At 39.4% G+C, this 24,498-nt stretch overlaps 1 protein-coding gene across 6 annotated transcripts in view; it reads right to left on the minus strand.

Annotated features, from left to right (window-relative positions):
* slc30a9 (solute carrier family 30 member 9) overlaps positions 1–24,498 on the minus strand; it is a 125,644-nt gene that overhangs the window by 1,484 nt on the left and 99,662 nt on the right. For 5 of the 6 annotated variants that reach the window (XM_088627706.1, XM_088627690.1, XM_088627698.1 and 2 more), the window contains 2 exons: positions 22,962–23,091; positions 894–1,007 (listed from right to left, as the gene is read on the minus strand). In XM_088627706.1, the coding sequence (XP_088483832.1) occupies positions 894–1,007; positions 22,962–23,091 (244 nt within the window). Of the gene's footprint in view, positions 1–893; positions 1,008–22,241; positions 22,379–22,961; positions 23,092–24,498 lie in introns of all 6 variants that reach the window. The other variant, XR_015935702.1, reaches the window with a different exon arrangement.

Genomic DNA, 24,498 nt, shown 5'->3' on the forward strand with positions numbered 1-24,498 from the left:
TACTATAATTTTGAAAAATAAAACTTGTGCTTTGACCAGGAATCGAACCTTGGACATTCTAAGTAGCAGATGAAAATTACCTACTGTACTAGAGCGCCATTTGAGTACAGTTCCCTAAAATACACACTATGAGCGTTTCATTGTCCATCGCAACAGCAATGACAGAAAAAATGCAGTTAAAATGAACATGCCAAAATGTTTCCCAAATCACAAGTGAACGAGTTAATGAAATCGATGCAGATGTTTATGAAGAAAGTGGGATGCGATACCACTACCAGCTTTATAAATATATTTAGGTCCATAAATTTATATCATTAACGAGATATAGAAACTATTTTCAGCTACCAAAAATTCTTTAGTTACACAATTACATATTGATATTACCTATTAAGTTGATAAAAAAAATACTTCAACTTTTTTTTACAACAATAACAACAGCAATTGTTCATGGAAAAGTTTAAAACATTATAGAGTTTTATAAAATATATCAACTTTATATAGTTAGAACGATCACCAAATCATTTACAAAATAACTACAGTAAGCAACGGAGTTAAACGCTTTGATGTAGAAAATGTTTATGAAGAAGGTGGAATACTGTTGTGTGCACCACAAGAGTCACTTATTGATCATCTTTGACCAGTGAATTACACTACCAATCGCGTGGTGGTACTGCCAACTCAGTACTAAGAATTAACGCTCATTCTGAGTGGCTGCATCTGTACATTGATAGAGTACAGACTGCAGTTAGTCTGCCTGGCCTAGTTTATTTTGCTTGGAAGACTTAATGTTTCTGAATTGACATATTTTAATCTGACAGCTGCAGGTCCTATGAAAGTCCTATGAAGACATGCAGTTTGGAAAATATGGTTTATATATAAAAAATCATGATCACCTTCAGCTCCTTTTCAAGTCTGTCAACCTCGGCTCCCAGTGTGTCAATAATATTCTCCCCATGTTTCAACATGAAGTTTTCCAGCTCCTCTGGGCTCTTTACCTGCTGTATATCCTGTAGGATGAAGAGGTTCATAGTTACTAGCCAGACAACAACTAAGATTACCAAGATTTAGAAAGGCAAAAACATTATTCAGCAACAAATGACCACCCTTTAAAGGAATTTGAACTCTGTATGAAAAAAAATCATATAACATATGTGCACATATAACAACACAAAGAAATGTCTGATTAAAGGATTATGTTTTTTACATTACTATATTGTAATATATGTAGTGGTTTTATGATTTTACTGAGACAATTATTAATTGTAGCAGTAATCACGAGGTGGTTCGTTGTGGCTTTTAGAAAATCAATCGTCAGAACAACTAACAACGCACACACACGGATTCAATACACGAGATACATTTATTAAACATAAATTGTGCACCAAACATATACCAGTCTGCCTGGGTACAGGCGGCAGACCTTACTGTGAGGGTTATCAATATACAGGGTACATAATCTTGAAGAGATGCAAACACAAAAAGATACACAACAGAGAATATATTTCAATATATCGTTCAGCTACACCAAATCGCTAATCAGTGTTATTACCCACTGTTACTCTAAACTTGGAAGCAAATACATTACTCATGAATTAAATTGATAACAACTTGTGTTGAGGTACAATTAAATTCTCAAGACGCAATGTAGAACATGGGGTTTACTTATCCAATGTGTATGGATTTGGAATTTCCCGGCACGAACACCAAACCAGCTGACAGGCTCCTTTGCAACCTCTGTTCCAGTGGTCGTCCAATAGGTGTCTGTCTAGGCGTCCTCTGGCTACCGGCCAACCAATCGAGGTGCAGCTCGGAGTAGGACTGGCGGAGGAATCTAACTGTGGCGCCCAGGGCAGTAGTTGCTCGCAGGGATCTACCAGTAGCCCGGCTGACTAGTAGAAAGTCTCTATGCACAGAGTGTGACCGCGGGTCCTCGCATGTCACTCTTTTGCACGGGAAGAAACTGGTTCGTTCCCTCGAGCCGAGACGAGTCGTCAACCCTGCTGGCTTTAGTGGCGAAAACGGACGTTTTAGCAGGCTTGCTCTCTGATGAAGCAGAGACTTCAGCTCCCCAGGCTTTTTGCGCCAACCTTCTAATGTCAGCCATTTTCATCGCTATTGCATCAGTGTGCATCACAATCATTTTCCGGACTGAGGGATGCAGATTAGCAATGAATAAACTTTTGAAATTCACGTTCTCTTCTCAACCCTCTTCATTCCACCCTGCAAAATAAGTACGCCTAAGCCTCTCATAATATTCGCGAGGGGCTTCAGCTTTTTCGTGCTTAATATGGTGCGCAGCGGCCACGGCAGATATGGGATCGATAAAAGCCGAAAATTCTCCGATCATTGCCTGACACAGCTCCTCAAAGCTATTACAGACCTCCGGTCCTTGTCTAGACATCCGCTCGTGGACCACTCGGCTGGTAGTTTTTCTTACTCACATAGCCTTTTCCTGCTCTGTTGCTTCGGCGATAAACTACAAAGTGTATTTCAGCTCATCGATGTAGGTCTCCACATTATTCCCTGACACTGACGGGTCAAACCTTTCTACATCTTTGGCTAGCTGTCTCAGGGAGCAGAGGTTAATTTTTACGGCTTCTCCGCGGGCAGGGAGACGGCCGTGATCAGGACCGGAGGGTCTATGCCTGGATTGAATCACCCTTGCGTCTTGAGTACGTACGGGATCCTCGGCCTCACGCTTAGAACAAAGTCCAAGTCCCAGTGCAGATAACAAGCAGCTGTCATGTGATTGTCTCTGAGGGTGCGCGAAAAATGGCCAAGGAGGGCTCCAACCTGAGCTTGCACTACCTTTTTGACCAAGACACACATGTGTGCTGATTGGTTGAGAGTTTGGCAGGCATGGGAGACCCACGTGGTGTTACCACGCCCTGCCAGTCCCTGATTGGTTTATCAAGGTGAGATATCAGTCACTAACTCCTGACACTTAGGAATGCAGTCCAGATGTCCATCTGGCACTCCCTAGACAGATAGGCGCCAATGGATGACCATTGATCATGATAGCCAGGCTTAGCTAAGTGCATCCCCGTTTGGGAGCTGTTCCTTATCAAAAGAAAACATCTTAAATCAGCCTGCGTGAATAGCTTCTCTGTGGCTGCACCACAGAGATGAAGAGAGAGATGGGTCCTCATTTAGGAAAGCACAGCAACGCTTAATTCTGTCTTATTAACAAGCATTGCCGCTACATATATACTGTAATTATAATAAATTATAATAATTGGAAACTAGCTTTCAGTTCTTAAATTAGTTTTTAATTATCTTTAGTGTTACAGATAGGGGAATTTATTAAATGTTTTTACTAAAAGTTTGTATTATATCTTCTTGACTATGTATCTTTTTACTTATATTTTACTAAATCCGTCTGAGGATGTCTGGTCTCAAAAGATAACATAGCCACATCGTGTCTTTACGCATAGCTGGCATAGCTCTCAGGGAAATGACTGAGTGACCTCTCCTCGAACAAATGGTCTATTCGGCAGAAGGGGCATCATACAAGCCAGCAGTAAAGAAATTATATGTACTGGTCAGCTTTCTAGAATGACCATATATAGCCACAATGCAAGAAACGAGTCATGTGGGAGTGTACAGTATCTTGTATTGTTTGTTTCACTGCATAAAAGAGCACTGTAAACGTTGTCTTTTAAGTCTTGTGTCCCAACACAGGACTTCCATATGCATATGAAATAAACACGACTTTCAACACACAAACTCTCAGCTGATGTTTTTTTTTTTGGCACAACACAGACAATAATTATTTTGCCCATATAAAAGTCTGGTTGAATAAGGTAAGAAGTCAGAGCATATATTCCTTCCCCAGGTTCTGTATGCTCCCAAAACAACTTGTTTTGTTATGACATCTGTGACTATTATTCCATGGGAACGTCCCAGACAAGTCTTCTGCACCAAAAGGCTGCTCCCCTATCAAGGGACTCTCTCACCTTTTCACTAGGGAGTTTATATTCACAATAATCTCTCAAAAAGCAAACTGCACTACAACATATATTGCAAACTATGGTCCTCAATGTCATACAGCTGCAGGACCTGTTTATTACCAGCATTTAATTGTGAGAGGCAATGAATTCCACTTTATAAAATTGAGTTTAGCCCTTACTGCAAGTCTGGCACATATATACATTCAATCACCATACATTGCATTTTAATGGTGATATCATGGTGATGCCACAGTAATAATGGAGTGCATACAGGCCAAATATGGAGCACGAGAATAGTGATTTCAGAACTGACAGCATCAGTTTCAAGACCTTGTGTTTCAAGGTCTTAAAGATTTTGATCTTCAACCACTAATAATATTTCTGGTATATCACAAAAATAAGCAATGGTTTAACGTCATAATTATGTAAAGGTTTGGCTAAAAATCATGTAACCTCTTCACTAACAGAAGAAAAAGATGTTGCACATTAAAACACAGCATACAGCTCAATCAGTTAATAACATGTTATGCTATTTTAAATTAAGAAAACCATTAAAAAAAATTCTCACTTTCAACAGTCAAGTAAATACCTAAGAAAGGCCATCTATCTGTGATTGATCATAGACATTTCTTTCAAATGCTTGCTGTAAAACGTCTGCAATAAGAAAAAGTGAAATAAAATGTAGGGCTGGCAGAGAATGCTGAAATCATTAGTTCACATAAAGCAAAAATAAACTTGTATTTTTAGATGCATCCACAGACTCATGGGCACAAAGAATATGTGCATGGGTCAGATAAAGAAAAGATAAATGGGTTTGAGGGATATCTGAAGCGGGCAAGGAAAAACACCTGGTGTTCATAAAGAATGACAAAGAAGGAAGTTACAGAACAGGGACAGCATACCCCAAGAGTCTGAAGAAGAGTGGACCGTTAGAAGAAGGAAGTGGAAAAGATGGTGAGGGATATACAGTTGCAAGAAAAAAGTTTGTGAACCCTTTGGAATCACCTGGATTTCTGCATTAATTACTCATAAAAATCTGGTCTGATCTTCAATTAAGTCACAATAAGAGACAAACACAATCTGCTTAAACTAATAACACAGAAACAATTGTACTTCTTCTTGACAATATTGGACACATCGTTTAAAACATTCACAGTCTAGGTTGGAAATAGTATGTGCATCAATAAAGTCTTATCTATCTATCAATAGCCTCCACCAAATGTTTCCTGTAGCTGCTGATGAGACTTGCACAATGGTTAGGAGGAATTTTAGACCATTCCGCCTAACAAAACTGTTTCAGTTCATTGATATTTCTGGGATTCCTTGTGTGAACAGCTCTCTTCAGGTCATGCCACAGCATCTCAATTGGGTTGAGGTCTGGACTCTGACTTGGCCATTCCAGAACACTAATTTTCTTCGGTTTAAGCCATTCTGTTGTTGATTTACTCCTGTGTTTCGGGTCATTTTCTTGTTGCATCACCCAACTTTTAAAGCTTCAGTTGACAGAGTGCTACCCTGACATTCTCCTGTAAAATTTCTTGATACAATTTTGAATTCATTGTTTCCTCTATGATAGCAAGCTGTCCAGGCCCTGAGCAGCAAAGCAGACCCAAACAGTGTTGCGTGTTTCCTCTAAAGAGTTCAACTTTTGTCTCATCCGTCCACCGATGGTCTTTTGCAAACTTCAGAAGTGCAGCAATGTTTTTTTTTTGGAGAGCAGTGGTTTCCTCCATGGTGTCCTTCTATTAACACCATTATTGTTCAGTGTTTTTCTTATAGTGGACACATGAACAGAGACTTTCTGCAGGTCCTCTGCTGTTACCCAAGGGTTCCTTTTCACCTCCTTCATCACTGCTTGCTGCGATCTTTGCAGGAAGCCCACTCCTAGGAAGAGTAGCAACAGTATTGAATGTCCTCCATTTGTAGACAATTTGTCTTAGGATTGATGAACACTCAGGCCTTTAGAAATGCTTTTGTAGCCCTTTCCAGCTTTATGCATCACTACAATTCTTCTTCTAAGGTCCTCTGATATTTATTTTGATTGGGGCATGGTTCACATGAACAGCTCTTTCTTGAGAAGACCAGACTCTGTCAGTAACCAATAATATAATAATAATAAACTTTATTTTATATAGCGCCTTTAAAGGTGGCTTCTCAAAGCGCTTTACAGGATGACAATAACAATAAATAAGAAGAGTATAACAATAAATAAGGAGAATACACAAGATAAGACACAAATACAATATATAGGGGAGACCATGGATGGTGGTACTAAGAAAAGCAGAGGGGTGAAGAATGGAACCAGTTAAGTAAAAGCTTTTCTGAAGAAGAGGGTTTTGAGTCTGGATTTGAAGGAGTTTAGAGAGGGTGACTCTCTGATATCCTTGGGCAAAGAGTTCCAGAGCTTGGGGGCATAACAGGAGAAGGCCCTGTCACCCATACAATGTAGATGGGCTTGGGGGACAGTAAGGAGGGCAGAATTTGAAGAGCGGAGGTTGCGAAGTGGGGAGTAAGGCGATAATAGTTCAGACAGGTACTGAGGTGCCAAGCCATGCAGAGCCTTATAGGTGAGCATGAGGATTTTAAAGTCTACACGGAATTTGACCGGAAGCCAGTGCAAGGACTCCAGGACAGGAGTAATGTGAACTATTTCACTAGACCTGGTCAGGATTCTGGCTGCTGAATTTTGGACATACTGCAGTTTGTTCAGAGTAGATTTAGATACCCCTGCGAGTAGAGCATTACAGTAATCAATTTGAGAAAATACAAATGTGTTGATCAGCTTTTCAGCCACAGTTAATGATAGTGTAGCAAGGGCATAGTCTTGCGATATTTCTAAGGTGAAAAAAATATGTTTTGACAGTATGCTGCAGATGTGGGTCAAATGTTAAGCAAGAATCGAATATAACCCCAAGGTTTTTCAATTTTGATTGAAGCTCAAGTACAGAGCCATCTACAGAAAGGGTTACAGGACTGGCTTTACGAAGTAGATGGGGGGTACCAATAAGCATGACTTCAGTCTTGTCGCAGTTGAGATGAAGGAAGTTTTGAGTCATCCAAATTTTTACGTCAGAGATGCAATTAGATAGAATAGAGACAGCCACATCAGTGTCAGGTTTGGTATGGATGTATATTTGAGTATCGTCAGCGTAAAAATGAAAGCTGACCAAGAGGGACCATGTAAATGCTGAAGAGCAAGGGGCCCAGTATTTAACAAGACCAGACACCAGACTTAACAAGACCAATTTCAGACCTGTACCCATTAAGAGAGACAAAGTGACAGCAATCAGTGAGGTAAGATTTGAACCATTTGAGGGCAGTGTCAGAAATTCCAAACAGTCTCAAGACGAGAGAGTAAGATGTTATTGTCAACAGTGTCAAAAGCAGCACTGAGATCAAGAAGGATGAGTATAGAACGAGAACCAGAATCAGAAGCTATTAGAAGATCGTTGGTGACTTTGACAAGGGCCATTTCTGTGCTGTGAAGTTGACGGAAGCCAGATTGGAGGGGTTCAAAAAGGTTGTTTGTCATGAGGTGGTTATGTAACTGAAGTGTGACAGCACGTTCCAGAATTTTAGAAAAGGCACACAAAACCAACCTCTGTGTGCCTTTTTCATAGGGCAGGGCATCTCCAACCCACATCTCCAATATCAACTCATTGATTGGAACACCTGACTCCAATTAGTTTTTGGAGAAGTCATTAGCCTAGAGGTTCACATATTTTTTCCAACCTAGACTGTGAATGTTTAAATGATGTGTTCAGTGCTGAAAAAAAGAAGTACAATTGTTTGTGTGTTATTAGTTTAAGCAGATTGTGTTTGTCTATTATTGTGACTTAGGTGAAGATCAGACCACATTTTTTATGAGTAATTAATGCAGAAATCCAGATAACTGCAAAGGATTCGCAACTGTAGCTACCATAAGTCATGACAGAACACTGTTGTGAACATGGTAATAGTTTATTATTATTAATTTGTTCTACATGTCAATCCAATGCAATGTAATTTGTACCCACTTAAAGAGCTGGGCATATTACTGAAGGAAATTGCGTTAAGCAGCATGAGACACCTGAACAAGGCTCCATAGCTGAAATACTGTGGTTCTTTTCTTCTCTTTTCAGTACTGAATAAGCCTTCCTTAAAAGTTTTAGTGGTTTCCTTAATCTTCAGAAAGTTAAAGTATGCTGAGCAAACGTTCAAGGTCAAATTCTTCCACGAGGCGGGTACCATTAAAGCGGAGACGACAGTACCAAAAAGTTTTGGTGCACCCTCTCTTTAAAGCCCTAGCCAAATATAAAGACTGTATGTACGGTTATAATTCAAACTGAATTAAAAACTACACATCCCAGTTAACATGGTAGTGCTTGTGATCCTTGCGTTTAACCAACAAAACAGGGCGAAAAATCAGACACATGAATTTGGGGCTGAGTTTCGAAAGCTTAACCTGTCAGCAACAAAGCGAAATTTACACAATAGGCTACCTCAAACTGTCAGTTACATGACTGTGTATGTTGCTAAAGCCACTCCTATTTGGCTTTTTAGTTATGGAGACGGGAAGACAGCCCCCCCCAACACTGGGTGCCTGACTTGTCGCCATCTTTAACCGTTCCGTTTCCGATTTGCAGTAGGGAGAGACACGTATGAAAAAAAGTTAATCCCAGCTACAATACAAATATATTTTTGTGGTAAGGGGGAGCAAAACATCAGTATTTACTGCTAGCAATTAGCATAAGATTTATAGTTGAAATCTGAGCCTAAATATAAAGTTAAAATCTCAACAAAGTAGGAAATGCACACTTTTTCTGCAACAGAAATACACAGAGAAAATAAATCCTTTCTGACATCTCAAATCAGTTTTGATTAAGGTCTCCAAAACGAACAAGAAAAAGAGCATTTTTAGAAAGCAATTACATTGTGTCTATGTAGAATAAGTGATTAGATTTATGAGCAATCTAATTTCTTATTAATTTAAAACAGTGACATTTCACCTGCAAAAGATCCCACCAGAGACAGCACTATCTCTGCTTGTCATAGATGTTCAGGAAAGGGTGAATGAAAGAAGTCATGTCAATTGTAATAATTCGGTGATCAATAGGACAAGTTGCAGGACAAGAAACAAAAGATAGAGAAAACTTAAGCTTTTTAAGGCTAAAACTAAAATTCAATCTACAAATTAAGGCAAAGGAAAATTTTGGATGTTAAAGTGCTAGAGCTGTAAATAAATGTAAAAATACAAAAATGCACATGAGCTAAATTTTTAGCAATGGAGCTGGTGTTACTTTGAAATAAGCAAACAGAAAAAAGCCAAGACTAGACATAGTGTAGAAGAGGGATGCAAGAACACTTGCATAGATATACAAAAAAATCACAGAAAGGTGTGTGTTCAAAAGAGCATGCAAACATGAAATAGATTTGGCAGAGTGAAGAATCAGAAAATTAGCACGCATAACAAACAGCAATTCTGTCAGAGAGCCTTATATGAATTAAGAGCAAACATGGTTTCATGGAGGGCTTCTCAGATAGTTGGGCATTCAGGTAGATTGCCAGGCGAAAGGATTTTTTTTTCATATATATTTTTAAAGCAAGTCAGTTTTTTGCAACACATAAAAGACATTTTTCCAAGAAAGTTTAGCCTTTGTTACTAATGAAACCATTAAATAAAGACATAAATATAGAAATCTAAAGATTTTTGTATTCAATGTTGGTAGCAGGATGAACTGTCGGGATGAGCTAACTGTATACTATGTCGCAGAGTTGATGTTAACAGTGAAAAAGGTTTTTAGAAATGACTCATTTCAAAAAGATTTTCAGAATAATTATAAATCTAGCAGGATAGAGAAAGCACAGAAAATAGGCAGTTAGATTGATCAGATTAGTATGAAAAGCCATTTAGCAAAGAGGGTGTGAGAAGAGTGACAAACTAGTATACTAGTATACTATAGATCTTTTTTTCTGAACCAGGGAAAATCTGATGTTTCTCTATAACAATAATAAAAACATTATTTTATATAGCACCTTTAAAAGTAGCATCTCAAGGCAATACAGTAGGTTTAAAAACAGTTATAAGGATCACAGATTATAAAGTAAATACATATAAGAAAGACAAGCAGTTAGAAGTGCTACCAAAATTAGAAAATGAAGCAGATACAGACACTAAGTCTTCTGAAAAGAAAGGTTTTGAGGTTAGATTTAAATGCACTTAGGGTAGGTGACTCGAAACTCGAAACCTGATAGGAAGCCAGTGCAAGGACTTGAAGACAGGCGTAATGCATCCCGATCAGGATTCTGGCTGTCCAATTTTGAACATATTGGAGATTGTTCAGTGTGGATTTAATTACCCCCAGTGAACTGGATGTGCATTTCTTAATTCTAGAAAAAAAAATTGTGTAGCATTGCATTGCCAGGGTTGTAATGAAGTTAAGCATTTCAATTGTTGGTTGTATAACAACATTCTGAATTTTGAATGTTGTGTGAATTTTCTAGTCTACTCGCATGACAGATTGCTAGCATAGTTAGCATGTTTGGTAGAAAAATGCCAACTGAGACTGTATTCTTTGAACACTGTGACACTTTCCTTACAAATTAAACATATAGCCTTTGCTCCAACCACCGTGAAAACATATTTTGCAGTTCATTCTTTGTTGAACACTCTGCATTTACTGTCAACTTTCTGCTTCTTCAATCTGCTCATTTTGGCGCAGGTTCCCTCACAGTAAGATAGACCGACTCCAACTGGTGAATCAAATTAGTAAAGCAGGGGTTCCCAATTTTTTTAGGTCTGTGCCTGCCTTAACCTGTCACATTTTCCACATGCCTCCCCTGTCTCCTAATAAGTTCTATGGCTGTGCAATATTTTACAAAAGATTATACAATTGAAAAGGAAATGATGGGTCAAAATAAAAACACAGTTGCTCCAATTTTAATTATTTTAAATCATTTTCAAAACCATAAAACTCAAATCAAAATCAAAATAGTAAAAATACTTGACAACACATTTTATTGAAATTATTTGAATGCGAAAACAATTAAAAAATTAAAAAATAATCAACATCTTTGTAAAATGTAAATAAAATGACTTAGAAAAAGCAAAAATTCAACCAATATTTTTTTAAAAAGAGGGAGAAATACAATGGCTTAATGGATAGGTGGGCTTGTTTACTAAATTATGTTGACATAATTCACCAAAAATACTGTATAGTATTTTTGAAATGGCAACATGCATCTCCTTCTCAACATTGACTCTTGATCTGAACTTGGATTTGATAACCACAAGTGCTGAAAACCCAGCCTTACAAAGGCAGGAAATTGCAAAGGGAAGCAGAATTCACAGAGCTCTGTTGCTAATTCCTTGGTACTCCAATAGTATGAGTTTTTTTGCATTATGCTACTCGGTACTCAACTTTGTATGTGAAAGAAGAACTTTGCTGGGGACTGTAGTTTGGTTAGAAAAAGCAGCCTTTCTTTCATTCATTTAACTTGCACTAAAAATACTCACGGGGCTTACTTATCAAACTGCTGTGAACAGTTTCCAAATGACGTTTCAATTTATTGGGGAGCATGCTCTCAGCAGTCAACACTTTAAGGCAGACAACACACTGAGGACATTCTTCAGTGTCCACAATTGTGCATGTGTGGAAGACCGAGTCAAAAGGTCAGGACAGTGACTATGCGCGGGAAAGGTTTTCTGTTCACACCTAAGACCACTGTCTTAGGTGCAAACTAAAGCCTGTGATTCCTCACACCCATTCAACCAGAGAGAAATGAAACAGATTGCAGGATGCCAAACGGCATCTTCCTGTCCTGTTTGTTTGACTTCTGACACTGCCCCTTTCCCTTAATGTTCCTTTGATATGTTAAAGACTTGCCTACTTTTAATGTATAAAAAGGAAAGTATAACTTCAGTCCAGTGAGCATGTCTTGAGTCCTAGGGGAAACCCTATCTCTGTGATGTGCTCCCCTTCAGCTGATTGTATTAAAGATCTCTGTTGACAATCTCCCAACCTGAGTGAAGACTGAGTTTTCTTCGACAATTATGGTGCCGTGACCCGGATGGCAACGCCGAACCAGTAAGTCTGATCGGACTGGGAAACTACCTCCTTGACACCAAGCGCACCAACAGAAAAAGGTAAGGGACCTTTTGAAATCCCTATCTGGTGTCGAGAAGAGACTTTCCCAGGCTGACCGAGTTCTTGCATGTTGGGCTTACGCCAGTCGAATTTTGTTTAAGATTGTCTACAGATTTCTCTGGTATAGTGTACACAAATCTGGTCTGGTTATTTAGCACTCTGGTTTGTGAACTGCTGGAAAGATCACCTGGTTTTGTGAAGGTCTAAATAAGATCTTTCACCTGGTTATTTAGCGCTCTGGTTTGTGAACTGCTGGAAGGTTCACCTGGTTTTGTGAAGATCTGAATGATCCTTCAACTGGTTATTTAGCGCTCTGGTTTGTGAACTGCTGGAAAGTTTACCTGGTTTTGTGAAGGTTTAAATAAGATACTTCACCTGGTTATTTAGGGCTCTGGTTTGTAAACTCGGTTAGGGTTTACCTGGTTATAAAGATATTGTGAATTGTTAAATTGGTAATTACTGCAGTATGGGAAATTTTGAATAATGTGATTTAAATTGTGCACAAGGGAAAGGTTAAGTAGATAAAAGAAACGCAGAGTATGTCGATTGAAAGAGTTGGCGAGAAAGGAATATTGTGGAAAATAAGGAAAAGGAATGTATGATGTGAATGAAAGTGGGAAGTAGAATATGCGCGTACGCTGTTTGATATTTTCTTGTTCGCAAACACACAGACACACATATACACAACACCCCCCAAAAAAAACAAACACACACCTCATAATAAAAGAGCAAATTACTTTGTAACAGGGTTTAAATGACGTTGGGAGCCGAGTATAGCTCTGACTGGAGCAGTAAAGCAGTAATGCTGGCGTTCTGGGGATGGTGAATTACTGATCCAAAAAGAGAGTACTCGAGTTCTCATTTCTTACCTGTGAACAGTGAATTGTAAGCCCTCTCTAAAGACTCTGAGAGGCATTTAGATCTAATGGTAACAGACACCCGTAGTTGCATGAGTGCAGGAATGCACAGGATTTCCAAGTGGAAAGTGGAAGTGGAAATTTCCAGAGCTGTTACCTCACACAACACCGTAAGATCATACTGAATGAGGAGGAAACAATCAACTCATCCTCCCCTGAAAAGGACCTCAGCTTACTGTATACTCTATATAAGAGTGAGAGTCCATATACCAGCCCAGCGTGAACGATACTTTAGTTACAGTTCACTCGCTGCGGACGCCCGGTGATTTGAGAAAAATTGTTAAAGAATTTCTTAATAGTCGGGAAGAACCTGAAAAAAAATCCAAAGAGAAATTACTACGGTCAAAGAATGTTATAATCCAAACTGGTCTGATCTAAATAAAACTATTGCAAGTTGTTACACCTTCAGAAATTAGACAACATGCACAAACTGCTGCCAATTGGCCAGTGCAAAACCCCAAAACGAGTGCGGCTCTGGAATCACCCCACACCAGGTTAATAGAGGCTATACTGTAAATACGGTACACCTCAAAGAGACCGATTCATAATCGCAAACAAAATAAAGGAGGAAACCCTGCTGATTGTATAGAAAGAACGGCCAAACTCTTTGAATTACATTCAGGTATTCATCAACCAAGAGGTAACGTGAACTGCCTAAAAAATAAAACCTGTTGAAAATCATCTGTGTTGGTTGGTAAAATAAAGATCTGGAAGAATTGGTAAATATAGCCCACTATTGTTATGGATGTCAAGAGCAAAAAAATAAATAAAAATAAAATAAATAAATAAAAATGAGAAATTAAAAACCGCTAATGACCGTGCAGAATTGGCTATTCTACAGGAAGCTGCAGATGAAATAAAGACTCCTGGTTGCTCCTTACATCCTGACAAACTCTGGCGTTCTCAGGACAGCCGCCTGGTAAAGCCTAGAGCTCAATTGCCCTGTCTTGCTCACATCTCCCATGAGCTGGCACATGTGAGCAAAGGGGGGATGGTGACTACAATACAAACAAAAGTAATGTTTGCCCCTAATTTTGCTTCAGTTGCTGCACAAACCTGTAAAAGATGTGTAACCTATCAGCAGCTTAATGTGGAAAAACCTGAAAACTTTTCAAGCAGCACACCCTCCCCCTTGGGGATTGTTTGTAAATATTTAAATATATTTTGTACAGTTGACTAAATGTTGTGGATATGAGTAGGTCTTAGTAACAGTGGATTAATTTACAAAATTAGTAGAAGCATTTCCCTGCAGAAAGGCTGATGCAAATAACTGTAGTGAGAACTCTGATGAAAGACTTTGTATGCAGGTTTGGGATTCCTACTAGTATTAACAGTGACCGAGGAACTAATTTTTCAAATCAAATCATGAAGGAACTATGTCATGCCCTGCAGAATAAACAGAATCTTCACTGTCCGTATCACCCACAGTAAGCAGGACTGGTAGAAAGACAGAACGGAATACTGAAGAACAAACTGGCTAACTGGCAAACTGCATAACAACGCAGTTGAAATGGCCAGATGCATTTCCACTGGCTCTCATGAGTATACGGTGTACACCCAACAGGAAAACGGGGCTAAGCCCTCATGAAATTCTCATGGGCCGCCCCATGAGAGCCCCTTTCTCACTCCTTCTGACTATGGCAGAGATGGGCATCCACTTCATGGATGATATGTTGCTTTCGTCCTGTCAGAACCTAATCAGAAATGTAAAGTGTATCCATTCTCAGGTATGTGCAGCCCAGGAAAAAGAACCTGATCGACCATGTCACTCCATCCAGCTAGGAGACTGGGTCTACATCAAAGTATACCAACAAGACGGCACTGGAACCTCGCTGGAAAGAACCTTTCCAGGTTCTGCTAATCACCAACACTGTCATAAAGTGTCAAGGCCAGCCCATATGGATCCACGCGTCCCACTGCAAACTCGCTACTGCACCTGACCTCGACGAGACAGACCCGCCAGAATCATCGCAGGCTCTAAAAAGGGCCCAGAAGAAGATGAAAGTTCTGTGCCACCAGAACCAACGCAGGCCCGGAGTAGTGGCCCAGAAGAAGATGAATGGAATTTGAATTACAGACTCGAGGCAGGGTCTGCTGTTTATTTGAAATGTTGTTACTAATCTTTATGTGTGGTCTAGGAAGTGTTGCACGGGGGTGGGAGAGTAACTCTTTCCCTAAATTCACATACCAGTATGCAAAATCATTGAATAAATCAGGATGCTGGGTTTGTTCCCATATCCCACATAATTCTGGAGCAGGTATCCCCATGGCACCAGTTCCCTTTACTTGGGATGATATGTGTGGCAACTGGAAAACAGTTAAATTGGCAACCTGATGAGAAAAAAAAAAAATGGTATCCCAGTGGCTGCAAGTATTCTCTGTACAGTACTAATGTCACTTTTGGAGGATGGTATAAACCTCCCTATAATGTCACACAAAGAACTAATGATTGGCTTACAAAGCTGAAGGGCTTCTCTGTTATTCTAACAATGGCACTGTCTATATGGGAAATAGTTCCTGCAATTATACCCTTGGTTGTTATGAGAATGTTACTATGAAGATAGTTAACCGCACCGACCCTTCCTCAGTTTTTTATGCAACCCAGTACTTCAGCAGAGGTTGTACTTTCAAATCCTCTGGAATGTGAAGTTACAATGGGATTTATTTCATTTGTGGGGATCAAGCATATCCCTGGCTTCCACCTGACTAGGCAGGGTCATGTTACATAGGATACATTACCCCAGTGTAGCGGCGAGGCTTATTAATAAGAAAGAATTAAGTGTTTCTGAGCCTTCCCAAATGAGGCCCCATTTCTCTGTTCATCTCTGTGGTGCAGCCACAGAGAAACTATTCATGCAGGTTGATTTAAGGTTCCTTTGATAAAGGACAGCTCCCAAAGGGGGATGCACTTAGCTAAGCCTGGCTATCATGATCAATGGTCATCCATTGGCGCCTATCTGTCTAGGGAGTGCCAGATGGACATCTGGACTGCATTCCTAAGTGTCAGGAGTAAGTGACTCATATCTCACCTTGATCAACCAATCAGGGACTGGTAGGGCCGAGTAACCCACGTGGGACTCTGATGCCCATGGAACTTTCAGCCAATCAACGAGCTGAAGTTCCTCCAGGTAAAAACAGGCAACACAGAGAGCCTGAGAGATTCAGATTCAGATTCAGAAGGGATTCAGAAGGGATTCAGAGGATAATTCTGTGGACTTTTCTAAAGGGAATTCAAAGGAGAATTCCAGGGCAGGACGGCCCAGGAGCAGAAGGCTCCCAAGGGCAGGACATTCTCGCAGCGCGCCTCCTGACCATCCTGAGACTCAGCCCGGACAACCACGGAATGGCCAGTGTGTCCGAGTGCCAGAACTTTCCTTTGTTCTAAGAGTCTAGAGCGGAGGTTGCCAGAGAGTAACCAGAGGATCCACCCGAGGTTAGCACCAGCAGCAGGCCTCGTGAACAGGTCGGAACTGTGGACAGCTGAATCACTATTCAGAACTAGCTCTTCATCAGGAACGAACCGGTCCTCTTCCTGACTTGCTGGGACCCACAGTCATCTTTTCTCCTGTGCGCAAACTGTGCTAGTTAAAGCCAACACTAACTAGCCGGTCAGTGAGCATCAGCAGCGCACCGTCGCAAGCCGCACAGCACAGCCTGGCACCTAGCCAGACAGCGCGGATTGGACAGCAACAGCCTGCAACTGTTTCTTTGTGCCCGTAGGAGATCTGAATCCCCAGAGATTGGATGAGTATTCAACTTCAATGCATTACAGCTCGAGAATTCAATTGTTATCCCAACCAGTTGATATCAATTTAATTCCTAAGGGTTATGTACTTGTTTTGAGTATCTAATGTAGAAGTTATAACCAAGTTCATTTACGAAACGGTCTTAATGAATGATATACTGAACGTATGTCCTCTTGATATATGTTACTCTTTGTAACTGACTGAATACATACCTTTTGTATTCTGATAACCCTCTCGATAAGATCTGTTAGTTTACATGCATATTCTATGTATTAATAAATGTATCCTCGTGTATTAGTACCTGTGTGTGTGCGTTGTTTGAGTTATGTCGCATGGTTGGATTCTAAAGCCATCAAAAGAATCAACTTTGTGATTTACTGCTACAATTAATAATTGTCCCAGTAAATGCCCGAACCCTACAGAACTGGTGCCGGCTATGGCAACATTACACCAGCAATGCGGCATTCTACCGTTCTCCCTTTTAAGCACTATGATAACCGAAACAAACGGGCCATCTCCAAAGGCGACTGGCTGGCAGCTGTCCTGTTCCCCATGTACGGGGATGGCAGGGCCAAGAAGGAAATTCGGCTCCTCGCGAGCATCCTGAAACGTGTCAGCAATGACACTGTAGAAGCCTTGACAAACTGTCTGCCGAGCTGGAAGCAATGCGAACCATGGTTCTCCAAAATCGGATGGCCCTTGACTTTATGTTAGCTGCAAAAAGGGGGACCTGTGCCCTCATAGGCTCTGAGTGCTGTACTTACATTCCAGACAGCTCAGAAGAAATCTCCGATCTTACTGAACACATTCGCAAGGAAGCCGCTAAACTACACGAAACCCCAGGATGGACCCTATGGGGCTGGGTCAGTGGTGCATTAGGAAATCTAGGTGCCTTTATATTGCAGGGATTATTGCTCTTATTGGGCTGTGTAATTGGAGTATACGTATGCTTTTCAGTTATTAAATGTTGTTGTACTTGCACATCAAAAGAAATCCAAGCCCAGATGTCCAACACAGATGTAAAGCTAATGTTAATTAAATGTAAAGAACAAAGGAGACAAGAATAAGAGGAAATTGACAGGCTGATGCAGATAGGCATTGAAAGAGTAGTAGAGAGTAGAGTAGTAGCTTAGTAGAATAGTGTACATCCACTTTTGGAATTATTAATTGTGCTGATCTCTCGGACATACACAGTACAATGGACAAACACAACGCAGACAACAGGAACAATTATAATGTAGACAACAGAAATAATAAAGTGGTTGTGCTTTAATGCACAAAAGGGGGGAGTGTGGAAGACAGAGTCAAAAGGTCAGGACAGTGACTATGCGCGGGAAAGGTTTTCTGTTCGCACCTAAGACCACTGTCTTAGATGCAAACTAAAGCCTGTGATTCCTCACACCCATTCAACCAGAGAGAAATGAAACAGATTGCAGGATGCCAAACGGCATCTTCCTGTCCTGTTTGTTTGACTTCTGACACTGCCCCTTTCCCTTAATGTTCCTTTGATATGTTAAAGACTTGCCTACTTTTAATGTATAAAAAGGAAAGTATAACTTCAGTCCAGTGAGCATGTCTTGAGTGTTAGGGGAAACCCTTTCTCTGTGATATGCTCCCCTTCAGCTGATTGTATTAAAGATCTCTGTTTGACAATCTCCTAACCTGAGTGAAGACTGAGTTTTCTTCGACACATGTGAAACCGAAATTCAAGAAACTGTCGTCATACTTTCTGTATTTGCGTTTCCATTTATCTTTAGAACTATGCTCCATGTCCCGGTTTTTACTCAGATTTAAAAACCTCTCAATTGTGATCGTGTAACAGAAAACTCACAAAATGACCCATTCATAGAAACATGAAACACCAAAGCTGCGGTAACGCTGCTTACAGATTGTCGACTTCAATGTGACACCATCTAGTTAGGTGGTGTGCGACTCATACATTCTGTGTGCATGAACAGCGGGTTTTGCTCGTAATAAAATTTTTCTTTGACTGGTGATACCTGAGACTCCACTGACCAACAATAACGCCTTCCCAAGGTGGTGCGATGCACAGTTTGGAATCACTGTGGTAAAACATTTGTGCGCCATCTAACGGCACAAATAATAACATGTAACAATAAACAGTACAAAATAAAGTGGAATATGGCGAATATTGACTAATTTATTTTTTAGCTCAAGGGCCGGTTAAAACTGGACCGCAGGCCGTAGTTTGCCCACAGGTGTTATATAGTATTTTGTGTTAATCAATTCCAATTAAATACATTATGATTTCATTTACAAGATGATAAGAGGTAAAAATGCGAGGGAAATACTTTAAATAACCACAATATTTGTAATATATTATCTTTACTGATAGCTCACCCAGTAAAATACTTTTTCTTTACTTTTACACACACCTGATTCCTCCCATTCTGAATTGATTTGAAATAATTTGTTTCCTTTTAAATTTTGAAAATGTCAATCTTCCTGGCCATTTTAATCAAAACAAAAACATTAATTTTGTTAATGGTTTTGTTTTGTAAATTTTTATTAAAATTGTTTTGTTAATTTTCATTAAAATGAAAATTTTGTTCATTTTCTCTAAATAATTTACTTTCCTTAAGGCCAAAACACATCAGAAGAATAATTGTTTTTTTCTAAACTAGCAGTAAAATAAAATAAAAATATAATTTCACAATCATATTTCATTGTTATATCTCCCAGCATCTATGACTTTCAGCATCTATGACTTTATATAACTATATAGTATCAATTAATCTATCCATTTTCCAATTGCTACTCAGTCATGGGGGTGCCAGAACCTATCTTAATAAGAAATGGGTACAAGACAGGGTACACTCTGGACAGGACACCAGTCCACTGCAGGGCACACACAGAAATATACACACACAATACCAGAGCCAATTTTCCCAGAGGCCAATTAACCTGCCAATATGTCTTTGGACTGTGGATGGAAACAGGAGCACCAGGAGAAAACTCAAGCAACATACATACAAACTCCACACAGCTAGCACCTCAGGAATTGAACCCAGGGCCCCAGGGCTTCTGGGGTCCTTACTAAAACACAGTAAATGGCAGATATTAATATGAATAACACCCACATAATAAAACAAAAATGACAAGTTGCATTTTGTTATGTTTTAACATCACCTATTTAAATCAGAACCTAAGGTACATTTTTATTAAAAATCCTTTTTTAAATTGAATGTTTTTAAAGCTTATGAAGAGTGATAATTATTCCCTCTCTGAATTTAAAAAGTATTTTCTTTTTTAAATATGATATTAACAAGGTTTAATATTTCAGAGCTGTATTTGAAGCCTTGTGTACCACTTTTTATTAACCATTTGCATCCTGCACTTTTTAAAAAAAATTCTGTTGTTGAACTGCACTACTTTGGAAAACTTAACCTGGCATGTGGAAGCATTTGGGCTGTCGCCAGAAAATGCCTAGTTTCAAATCCTGGTCAATGCTGAGGGACAATCTTTTTCGAAATTATAGAATTTAAGATGTATACTGTTCAAACTTTTTAAAATTTAAAATATAATACACTACAGTGTATTACAGTATGTAAAATATTGAATTAATATTAATTCATATTATTTTTGTGTACAAAAACAAAATTACAGTTTGATATACAAAAAAATAGTTTGTTTATTAATAATAAATATAATTAATAATTATTAGGAGTTTATTTAATTATTATACTGTGGTTTGCTGTGAACAAGATGTGCTTCTTTCAGATTTACTTCCGCACTTAGATCATTTATATTGTGTCTTAATGCAAATTTCAGCCATGAGTAATCAGCAAACAATTTAATTTATATACTGTGTTTTATAATAAAGTGTTTATTTATAATAAAGCTTGTGTACATTTAATGCACATCTAACTTACCGTATATTACCTTCAGGTATATAACGACCCTTCCATTTTTTAACACTGACCAAGACATCTCTTGATTCAGTCACCCAAAACAGAACAAAAGCTTAATTTGGTCTTTTATTAACAAGCTGTATAGGCCAGCATTTTTACCCACTATCTATTAAAAACAAGCCAATTAAGCATTTATAATATTTCTAAATTTGCTTTGTTCCTTTTTAATGTTTAGAATAACTTTCAGGTTCTACGGTGGACTCCAGAAGTATTTGCACCCCTTGATAAATATGAAGAAAAACATCTTCATAAAATAAACCACTTAGATCAGTGGTTCTCAAACTTTTTGGACCAAGTACCAACCATGATCAAACCAAAGCATCCAAGTGCCACCTAAAAGTCATCTTCTCATGGGAACCACAGAAAATCTCAATGACCAACATGTGCGCGTGCACACACACACTCACATACACATCTAATAAAAATAGCACTGAGAACTTACCATTTCAGTGAGGGGGGCGAGCCTGTTTAGTCGAGCAAAGCATATGTGAATTCATTGGTTGGGCCTTGATACAATTCACAACTTTGACAGCAGAGTCAAACAGCTTTTAAATTCTCAGGCATTTAAAATCTGAGGGCGGAGCGGTGGCCGGTTAAAGGTTGCCGGTTTAAAGCCCGCAGCCGGCAGAGGTCGATGCTGCAGTGCGTCCACTTCATATCTGGAGCGACCTCTCTTTCATGCAAGTACACCACTGTGTCTGTCTGCTATCGCTATAGTACCATCTGTACAAATTCCGACATTTATGTCTATGCTATTCTCTTCGATAAATTCATTCAGAAGCTGAAATATGTGCTCTCCTGTACCTTTTGTGGTAGCGGCTTATGGAACAGAAAGTCCTCATGGGATGTGCCCTCAAACTCATATCTAACATAAACGAGCAAATTGGCCAAATCAACGGCATCTACAGACTCATCTTATTGCAGTGAAAAGCATCTGTTCATCTTAACGCGCTCTATCAGCGTACTTGTGACATAATCTGCCATATCAATAATTCTACCAGTGACTGTGTCATTCGAAAGCGGCAGCAGGTCGAGCTGTTTAGCAGCTTTTTCTCGACACATAATATGTGTCAGCTCTTTTGCCAACGGTAAACAAAGTTCTTCACAAATAGTGTGGGGCTCACCTGCTTTAGTAATCCGCAAGGTTGCCAGAAGAAAGCCTTCACAAAATTCAACACCACTGGAACAGTGGTTAATTTGCCAGTAAGATGACGCAAGCCCATCGTCTCCGCATGCACAGTGAGAAGGATGGTGAGGGTGGCAAGGAAAAACCCATAGGTTTCAGTTAAGGAAATACAAGGATTGGTTGCATCGTGGGGTCATCCCGTCTCAAAAATGACAATTAGACAACACATCCATGCCAGCAAGCTATTTGGAAGGGTTGCCAGAAGAAAGCCTTTACTGTTGTGGAGGAACAAACTGAATCGCCTGGAGTTTGCCACTGGCACTTTGAGTGAAAGCGGGTGCTGTGATCAGATGAGACCAAAATTGAACTTTTTGGCCACAGTCATCACAGGTATGTTTGGTGCAAGAAGAGGGATATATGTACCGAAAAGAGCATCATACCTACTTTAAAATATGCCGGGGGATCTTTGCTTTGCTGCCAGTGGTCCTGCGACCCTTGTTAAAATCCATGGCATCATGAATTCTCAAAAGTATCAGGATATTTTGGCCAAAAACCTGGTTGCCTCTGCCAGGAAGCTGCACCTTGGACGAAGATGGATCTTTCAACATGACAATGATCCAAAACACACTTCAAAATCAACAAAGAAATACTTGACAGAAAACAAAATCAGCATTTTGCCATGGCCATCTCAGTCCCCTGACTTAAGCCCTATTGAAAACCTGCGGTCTGAGCTGAAGAGGGGTGTCCAAAAACGCACACCTACAAACCTCAAGGATCTGGAAAGGTTCTCCATGGAGGAACGGTAGAGGATTCCTCCCAATTTATTCACCAACCTGATAAAGCACTACAAGAAAAGACTTACTGCTTCCTTGCCAAGGGAGGTTCCACCAAATACTAAAAACAGGTGTGCCAATAACTGTATAAAAATAATTTATAATGAAATGGTTTATTTGTCTTGGTTAATTCCATTAAATCATTAATTCAGGATAATTTATTCCTTATATTGAAAATATATTGCAGTGCTTAATAAACCTATCTGTTTTATACCTCTTTTTTTCTTTATTTGTCAAGGTGTGCACATAATTTCAGAGTCCACAGTATACATTCTTTAAAAAGGCCAAAATCTTACTTGAAAGATGCATGCTAATGACTCTTCACACATACCTGTAATATCTGTTCGATATCTTGCTTCTCCAGATAAGACCTGGTAACGACTCTCCCATCAAAATCCACTTCTGCCTTGAAGCGTACTTTGCTTAAACCCATATCTGTAGCTTTCACATCATGGATAGCCCTGTTAAAAAAAATTAAAACATTTATCATTTATTTACCTCAGGAATCTGGCTCTGCCAACACACTTCATATCTAGTAAACTAAAAATCTCTGTCCAAGTCCCTGCTTTAATTGCTTTTCAACATACATATTTTTCTGTCAAACTATTTTCCAGCTTTGAAAAGACCATACAGTGCCTTGCACAAATAAGCACCTCCTTCTAGGTCATGCAGTCCCTCTTAACTAAGCAACTGGATAAGTATTAAACAGGAAATGTGAGGCTAACAACTCTGAAAGAGGTACAGAATTCAACAGAGAAAATGTCCATCAGTCAATAATATCCCTGTCCACGATGCTGGCCTGCATGTACTGTAAAAACCCCATGCAAACATGTGGCAAAAAGTTTTTTGGTCTGAAGGGACACAAGCTTTTTGGCTTAAACTCGGGCTTCACAGTTGTGCAGTAATTAGCAGCGCTGTCTCGCAGTGCTGAGGCCCAGGTTGTGTTCTGGACCTGGGATGCTATCTGCTTGGAGTTTGTATGTTCTCCCAGCGTCCTTGTGGGTCTCCTCCCAAAGTCCAAAAATATACTGCAGGTTAAGTCTGACTGTGTCTGTGTATGCCCTGCGATGGACTGGAGTTCTGTCCACAGTGTTCACTGCCTTGCCTCCTTTGCATCTGGTTGCAAAATTGATGGATGGATGACTTAAATGCACAACGTCTGATATCAAAGTAACACTGCACATCACCAAGTCAAAACTATCCCCGTTATAAAGCTTGGCAGATGGATGTTATAGAGAACTGGTTTAATGCCACAACCAGCTAAATACACATATCTATATCAATAAATTAATATTGTTAATGATGCTCTGAAACGTATTGGCAGCAAATTCTTCAAAAATTAAGAAGTTTCATGACGTCGTATTTGTTACACACAAGAGTGAAAAGTGACAATTTATTACAGTTATACGTTTTAATCAATATTATTTCTCCAGTGTCCTAATCAAAATAAAAAAAGTTCATAAAGTTGTATTTATTTGTGGCTGCTGCGGTGGCACCTTTTGCAACGACTGGATTGTTAAACCTTCCAAATTGCTTTGTCAGTCTGTCCTAGGGGTGGTAGGGCCAACTCCTTAACATCTGATACTCCTGTCATGTAAATATACTGCTATATATAAAATTAATAAATACATCAATGTAAACACAATAGTACAACTGACAATATCCTTTTATTTACAATTGGTTTCATTTGCCATTGCACTTCAAAGTTACATCACAAAAAAAATTGTTGTAAACTGCTCCAAAGCCTTCTCAGACAAGAAAAGAGATTGCCAATTCAAATGCAAGCTTAGCTGTACCCTACACACTCTCCACCCACTACAAGTAGGCAACACACCAAGAAAGCATTGAATACTCCAAAAGACAGTTTG

Source organism: Lepisosteus platostomus, chromosome 1, assembly GCF_059453375.1.
Source record: "Lepisosteus platostomus isolate fLepPlt1 chromosome 1, fLepPlt1.hap1, whole genome shotgun sequence".
NCBI lineage: Eukaryota > Metazoa > Chordata > Actinopteri > Semionotiformes > Lepisosteidae > Lepisosteus > Lepisosteus platostomus.